The sequence below is a fragment of the Gossypium arboreum genome, chromosome 11 (genome assembly GCF_025698485.1).
Source record: "Gossypium arboreum isolate Shixiya-1 chromosome 11, ASM2569848v2, whole genome shotgun sequence".
Taxonomy (NCBI): domain Eukaryota; kingdom Viridiplantae; phylum Streptophyta; class Magnoliopsida; order Malvales; family Malvaceae; genus Gossypium; species Gossypium arboreum.
The window spans coordinates 25,890,086-25,898,375 of NC_069080.1; the positions used below are offsets into that span (position 1 = coordinate 25,890,086).

An 8,290-nucleotide genomic window follows, 5' to 3' on the forward strand; every position below is an offset into this window, starting at 1 on the left:
CGGTCGAGTTCGAAACTTTAAAATAGCTCAAAGTGCTTCTCAATGGCCATTTTAATAGTCTAAAAATAATTATAACTAATAAAATCAAATTTCTTATCTAATTTATAGATAAAGTCATCGAAAAAAATTCTCATACGGTTTACCGAAAAATTTTAGGGCGTTATCCCAACAATGAACTTAATTAGCATAAATCACGCACCCTAAATAAGCTCATTTACAATCAATAGTATATTTTTAAGAAAACTTAATAAGAGTGCAAAAAAAAAAAAAAGCCTAACAACAAATACAAAACAATGTAACACCAACACTCTCCAAAAGGCTTATCGAATCAAGCATATGTGCTACCTATTCATAGGCAAAATATGAAAACTCCTCTAATAATATTTTATAGAGATAAATTCATCAATTTAATGAATATAATCTTGGATAAACCCTCAAATATTTATCCTAAAATAAAGTCTTATCAACCAAGATAAATTAACAACTTAATAACCAAATAAATAACTTAAAAGATAAGTATAAGCCTTATGGGATAAGGCATGTCGATCTCCAATCTCTTCAATAGCCAAATTCAATTACCATTTCTTTTGACGAGCTAAAACATGTTCTAGACATTATTTTCTTATAGAGAAACCAATCATGAAGGTCAAAGTAAAAAATTCGACATCTAACTTAACTTGAGTTGTCCTAGAGTCATTATTCAGACTGCTCTTTAAAGATCTGTTTTGACGTCTATTTAAACATAGGAATGAACAAGAGCGATTCAACAAGTTGTTTGATCATAAGTTGAATCATTAGTAATTGGACAGCTAAAGTCCTAACAATCTCTCCCTTTGGCTTTTTGACAAAACATAAGCAAATGATCAAAACTCTCCCTATCACCATGCATAAGACAAAGATATCTAGGGAAAAACAACTTCATAGTAGCAACAAAACAACAAACTTCTTATCATTCATTCATCTCAAATGCATAAACATAGATCATACCATACCAAAATCAACAAACTTACACCCCTTAACCTATGCTCTCATTGCTTGTTTGCCTCAATTTTATTTAAGGGGATGAGGTGCTACATCTTCAACAATAGAGATGGTAGCTTGTGGAACAACAAGTACCTTTTCTATGAAGGAGTATGTTTAATATTTGAAATACCCTCAAAATGATCAACATAAGATGCAACATCATACTTCAGACGAGCATAGCCAAAAAGTTCTTCACCATCATATATATGTACTTCTTACGAGATTCTCCTTTCAATGAGTACCCATTCAACAAAGAAAAAAAAGGGTCAACTACTAAAATAGTCACTTTTATTTGCCTCAGGTTACATTTTAGTCACTTATGTTTGAAATGTTATGATTTAGTCACTTACGTTATCGTATTGTAACATTTTAGTCACTGAGCTGTTAATTATCGTTAATGATGAAACGGTAAGCTGACATGGCAAGTTAAATCATCATTTCAAACAAAAATTTTAGGTTAAATTATACAATTGGTCCCTATATTTTTTTTGAGAAATTTATGTTTTTTTTCTTTTACATTCTTTTAACATTCCTTTTCTTTTCTTATTTTCCATTCTCTTGTCAGAAAGTGTAAATAGAAAGATTAACTTGTCAGTAAGAAGAGGATTATTGAGTTAAATATGAGGGTGAATAGTTTTTTTCTTAAAAAAAGAAAGGAAAGATGATGACAAGTGTAGTGTCAAAGCAAAATCTTGAGAAGCAAATAGGGAATCAAATGGGATGCATGGCTAGTTTCCTTCATATCTTTGATCGTCACTAGCTTCTTTCTGAAAAATGCCTTTACTCCGCTAAACGCCTCCCTCATGTGGAAACACTGGTTGGTTTCTATTTCTCATATCCGTCTTTTTTTTTAACATTAGTTTGTATTGTTTTATTAACTTTTTTTTAATTTGTTTCAGGCGAGTGAAAAGAAAACGGATCAAGTGAAGACTAATGAGACACCAACAATATCGAGAGAATTAGAGAAGTAGCCACAAAGTCGAGCAGCAGTGTCACCAGACCATTCGAAGCAATATTCGGTTACATCAGAGCTCTGATCTCTGGCATCGAAACTTTCCACACCTACTGATAATTAGAGCAAGTCACCTTTCCCCTTTCCCATTTTTGAGTACAAAGAAGGTAGCACGAGGTCGCCATGAAAATTCTTCAAGAAAGCTCCAAGGCTCTCTCTAGATAGTAGAGCCATCGCTGATGCCAAAGAAAGCCTTAAGCCTCGGGAGATCTGTACGAATGCCTCCATATTATCTGCGAACCAATGCGAAGATGAGGTGGACGATAATGATAAACAACGACGGTCACCAAGCATAATTTGCAAGGCTCATGGGATTGGAATCGTTACCAGATTAGAATCTCGAACCGAACGGAAAAGCTCAACACAAAAAAAAAATATATATATATATATAGGGGGTAATTGAATAATTTAATCTAAAATTTTCATTTGAAATGATGATTTAATACACCACATCAGCTTAATGACAATTAACGACTCAGTGACTAAAATATTACAACACAATAACATAAGTGACTAAAATGTAGCATTTTAAATATAAATGACTAAAATGTAATTTGATACAAACAAAATTGACTATTTTAATAGTTTACCTAAAAATAATTTAAAAATCTTTCTTTAATTTAAAAATCTTTCTTTTTTGGTGGAGTTTTATAGATATGAGATTGTGAGTGTAGAGGAATTCACAATTCTTTCCTCTTTTATTAATGCTTCTTTTCCATTTATAATCTTAATTTATTTTTTTAAAAAATGTAAAAACACTTGAATTAAAGGATTTATGTCAAACACCCACGCAGATGCCATATTATCGTCCAAAATTGACCATTTTTACTAATTGTTGAAGGGTTAAAGAGACTGAAATTTTAAGTAGAAGTATATTGATTTTTGGTGATTTATGTTAATTTTTAAGTCAATGCTATGGTTCTTTTTATATAGAAAAAGCTTTGATATTTGATTGTGTCTTCCACACTTTCTCAGACTAAAAAAGAATCATATAAATACCAATTTTTTGCCTTAAATAGAAAAAAGGTTATATAATTAATCGAAAATTTTATTTAAATTATTAAACTATTCGAAAGTTTTATTTAAGTTATTAGTTATTAGGTTCTTTTTCTTTTTAAAAGTTCGGTTAGAGAACTTCAAGTAACAATTCAACAATCAATGTAATAGATTAGTGTCTATCAACGAGTAGAATATATTTTAGAGCCAAATCAATCGAATGGTTAGTATTAGAGATAAGAGAAGAAAACTGTTTGAAATTTTTATTTTCATTTGTAAATTGAATTATAAAAAGAAAAAATACTTTCAATTAATACAAGTAATATGAATAAAAGAAAATAATACACAAGTAACTTAAACAGTTTATTAAATAAAAAATTAAATAGTTTAACAATTATTTTGTAAATTTTAAAGATATTTTAGTTGAATGAACTTTGTAGTCTACCCAATAAAGAGATTTATATACTTTAGTCAACCTTTTTTTTTTTCATTCTTTAGTGACCTTAATATAATAAATATATGTGAAGCTGGCTGCCCAGGATTAACTGATCTGGTTTCCCGTTATCTCCCAAGAGTTTTAAGACACGAAGAACCCCACGGCCCCCTGATCTGAATCAGGGCTGGCAATGGGAACGATGAGGCTTTCGAAACCGTTGGTTGTGTCCGTCTCGTTATTGTTCTTCGTGGCTCTGTCGGGCTTCGCCCATGGATTCGTGATGACGCCTCGCTCTTTGCTTAACCGCTTGTCTCAAAGTAGCTATTATTTAACCACAAAAGAGCTCTGGTTCGACCAGACTCTCGATCACTATTCTCCTTATGTAATCCTCCCGTTCTGTTTTTCTGATATATGTTATTTCTATTCCAAACTGTACTTCCTTTTTATTCCCAAGTTTCTACCTTTTTTTTTTTCTGGCAGGACCTCCGGCAATTTAAGCAGCGTTACTATGAATTCATTGATTACTTTCAAGTTCCCGATGGACCTATTTTCTTAGAAATTTGTGGGGAGTCTTCGTGCAATGGCATAAGCAATGACTATCTACGCCTAAATTCTACTATTTCGCTTCAAACCCATTTTTTTTACAGAGAAAACGAATTTGATTTTGGAAGAAAATGTCTCAATAATTATTGTATTGTTATGAGTTTCAGGTTTTGGCCAAGAAGTTTGGGGCTGCTGTGGTTACACTTGAGCATCGTTACTATGGGAAAAGCAGCCCTTTTAAGTCACATACAACGGAAAATCTGAAATATCTTTCATCTAAGCAGGCTCTCTTTGACTTGGCTGTTTTCCGTCAGTGGTATCAGGTAAGCTTCTTTTTCGTTTTTCCCTTCGATAAATTAGGTTTTTGTTAGTTCGAGGTTTAGCTTGCCTAGTATTGTCTTGCTTGGTTTTTTATCGGATTGACTGAAGTCAATTGTCTCATGTTTTAGTTGTTAAGTTCATGTTGTTGTTCACCTTATCTTTTTCTATTTACAGCGCTTCTGTTTTGTAGGAATCCTTAAACTTGAAGCGAAATAGAACAGGTGCTGAGAATGCATGGTTTGTTTTTGGCGTTTCATACTCTGGTGCTCTTAGTGCGTGGTTTCGACTTAAGTTTCCTCATTTAACATGCGGAAGCCTGGCAAGTTCTGCTGTTGTTCTTGCTGTTTACAACTACACTGACTATGATAAGCAGGTAAGAGATTGATACTCCCTTCACCTCACTTTTTTTGTGTTACATTTTGCTATTCATTTGTTATCTGATTAATTATAAAATTTCAAAAATACCTATAAACTAGTTCAATTTAGGATGAAAGTTTATGATTATCGTTCTTTGAAGGGTATTCTCTTACTTTGTTTAAAATGACAATAATTGGGACAGCCGATGATGGAAATTCGATGAGATTGAGTGGTTGAAGGGAGTTCATCTTGTAAATATCTGTTCTTATACCGAGTTTTTTCTTTTCTTTTATTTTTATTTTCATTTCCTTAATATATTCTTCCTTCAGTTATAGATTTTCCATCACCTTTATTCACCTTATTCTTTTAACCCTCCTCCATGTACAGGTTGGTGAGTCAGCTGGTCCTGAATGCAAAGCCGTGTTACAAGAAATCACTGAACTTGTTGATCGGAGTCTTGAAACAAATAAAAAAGAACTGAAGAAGCAGTTTGGTGCAGCTGAGGTTGAATCTTCTTTCCCTTTATTTCTCCATTGTATAAACCCTCTACTTAAATTGCAAAGTGACGATGTTCTACTAAAATTGTCATCTCCTGGTACTGGTGCTGACAATTTGTTTCTGTTTCCAGCTTGATATTGATGGTGATTTCTTCTATTTCCTGGCGGATGCTGCTGTTGTTGCGGTACATTTCTTTTTTCCTCTCAGTCTTGTTAGTTTTTCTCTGTAGTAATCTTTAATGTTTATGAATATGCAGTTTCAATATGGACATCCAGATGCATTATGCACACCTCTTGTTGACGCAAAAAAGGCAGGAATGGATTTGGTGGTATGCTCGTATTACACATTATGCATCTTTATAGTTTTGTGAGACTATATGATTTGTGGACAATAATTTCTTATACCTTTGCAGGCCGCCTATGCCAAATATGTCAAAGAGTATTTTGTTGGAACTTTTGGTGTCAGTGTTGAAACTTATAACCAGAAACACTTGAAGAACACTGCCGTTAATGAAGGTAGTTCTGACCGGCTATGGTGGTTTCAAGTATGTACTGAAGTTGCATATTTCCAGGTGGCACCCTCAAATGACACCGTTCGCTCTTCCAAAATTGATACAAAGTATGTTTCTAAATATCACGCTATGTAATTGATACTAGGGTTGCTTTCTGGTTTACTTCTGCTATCTGCACTTCTGTCAGATTACAAATGAGTATATTAAGTGTTTTTTCCCCTCTTCTATGCTTTGGTGCACATCCGGCCATACAAATGTATTGCGCGTATTGCAGATACCACTTAGATCTTTGCAAGAATGTCTTTGGAGAAGGCATTTACCCAGAGGTTGATGTGACAAATATATACTATGGAGGCACAAATATTGCAGGTCAAGGCATAATCTTTCTCGTTTTTCTGCCTTTTCCTCACCATGAATTTTCCAATGCTTTTATGCAAGTTTAGTCTTGTAGGCTTCTAGGATTAAAGACTCGAGTTTTCCCTTCTCTGGTCAATCCCTGTACATACTAATTGCTGGTCTAGAGTTGCTTTATTACTTTACTTCTAGCTGTGTAGCATATAATTTTCCCTTCAAACATGCACCACACCTTCAGGCACCTACAGACAGGCTAGCTTATTCCTGTCACTGTCTGCTACTTCTGTGCCAGCGGACTGAGGTGTTGCACTCATTGATTGCACGCATGCAAAAAATGAGGTACTCTGTACTAAGATGTTCTTATGGTGCAGTAAATGCTTCTTGTGTAAAATATCATTTCTTTGATTTCTTCTCAAGAAATGGTCTTCTATCTCTGTAGACTAAAACCTTCTGTTCAGCTTGATATTCAGTTGTATTCATTCATTTCCAGCTAATTCTTTGGGTTTACGTTAGTCAAAAACAAATTATGTTGTACTTACATGCAAAAGGAAGTGATTATGTATGTCTGAAGGAAAATGCATTGCCTCTAAGTCAAGAGAGATGAACGGTTCATTTAGCATTTGAGGGCTAAATAATTAACGCGATTAAAATAATGATTTACTTTTTTGTTGCTTATATTATCATGCTTCTAGTATTGCGCTCAACAACATGCATATACTATAGTTCTGTTTGTCTTACAAAAATATGAATTTGCAGGGTCAAAAATCATTTTTACAAATGGCTCACAGGATCCATGGCGCCATGCTTCCAAACAGACATCTTCGCCGGGCAGTAAGCTTCCATTAGCATTACCAATTACTTTTATGAATACCCAGATTCTAAACTGAAAGAAGAGGCTTCATAGGAAGCTCTTGGTTGCTGTTTGCTCCACTGGGCAGTGTGGATGGTCTAGCAGCGGCCATCTAGATGTCTGATAACCTCTTAATAATAGCCAAGCCTAGGAACTCTTTAAGTTCTGATTGCGAAAAATGTTATTTTCTTTAGGTTGTGGGATTATCTAGAAATTGGAAATAACTTATTGCTGATCAACGACTTTCTGCATGTCACCTTTTTATCCTATTTCACTCTCTAAGAACGTACTTTGGAACATTTCAGTGCCTTCATACATTATTACTTGTCATAATTGCGGCCATGGAATTGATATGCGAGAATGTCCCCAATCTGTTTCAAGCATTGAAGGTAAGAACTGTATTGCTAATGGAATCTAAGGTATCTTGAAAAAAAGACCCCAATAGCTTAAAGTTTTAAGCACATTTTGGCAGTCAATTATGTGCTTGCATTGTATAGCACTTGTAAACATTGTGTAGACTCTAGAAATCCGTGATTATTGCTTACCAGTTCTTCGAATAATGACTCTATGAGGTATTCTCTAAAGTTGTGATTTATTTTCTCATTTCAGATAATGCTCAGAGCTGCAGCATCCCTGATGCAGTTAACAAAGTGAGGCACAAGATGACAGAACACATCGACTTGTGGTTGTCCGAGTGCAAGGGCTCGGGTTGACATTCCATGTACACTTGTTTGGCATAAACCCAGATATGTAAAGATGCAAAACCGTAGACAAACCTGTTCTTGTATATGTGCCCTTCAAAGCATGCTTAGGTGCTCATTAGACAAGGCATTGCCAGTGTTACTCGTCCATAACGCGTACTTACAGTCGGTTATCTCATTCCTTATCCCTAATCATGTAGTACATGTCTGGCATTAACCTCAAGAATTTCATTACTGCACTGTGTTACTGTCTAGTTCCAACCTCACCTCTTTCAGTTTAATTTTCAGTGCATGACGAAATTTATGAAGCTGTTCAAGATTCACTATGAACAAAATAGATCAACTTAAGGATTTGGTCTCTCTGATTTAATTCTTGTACTTTATAATTTGAGGCACTTACTTTTATAATGTTATTTATTATTTCAAATTGTAACTTCGTTATCCAATAACTTAATAAAAAATTAGAATGTTGATCGAATACTTAAAAGATATTTTCTAAAATATTTCAATGAAACAATTTAATTTGATAAAATGTTTAGTTGTTAATTGAATGCTTAAAAGGGTTTTTATAAAAATTCCACCTTGGAATATTAGTAACCATTTAATTATGGATTTTTTATTTTTTAAAGAAAAGTTTCAAAATGATTAGTATTTTTAACCCATCTTGTTTTGCGTGATTTCAATCCCT

The 8,290-nt window shown here is 33.8% G+C and overlaps 1 protein-coding gene across 1 annotated transcript; it reads left to right on the top strand.

Moving 5' to 3' along the window:
- The first annotated feature begins 3,499 nt into the window (after positions 1-3,499).
- LOC108474228 (probable serine protease EDA2) lies at positions 3,500-8,089 on the top strand. Its single transcript, XM_017776163.2, has 12 exons — positions 3,500-3,849; positions 3,948-4,068; positions 4,173-4,333; positions 4,522-4,704; positions 5,076-5,192; positions 5,317-5,370; positions 5,443-5,514; positions 5,599-5,804; positions 5,972-6,066; positions 6,808-6,882; positions 7,207-7,290; positions 7,511-8,089. The coding sequence occupies exons 1-12, from the start codon at positions 3,658-3,660 to the stop codon at positions 7,612-7,614; spliced, it is 1,464 nt and encodes a 487-aa protein (XP_017631652.1). The 5' UTR covers positions 3,500-3,657; the 3' UTR covers positions 7,615-8,089.
- Positions 8,090-8,290: the final 201 nt, after the last annotated feature.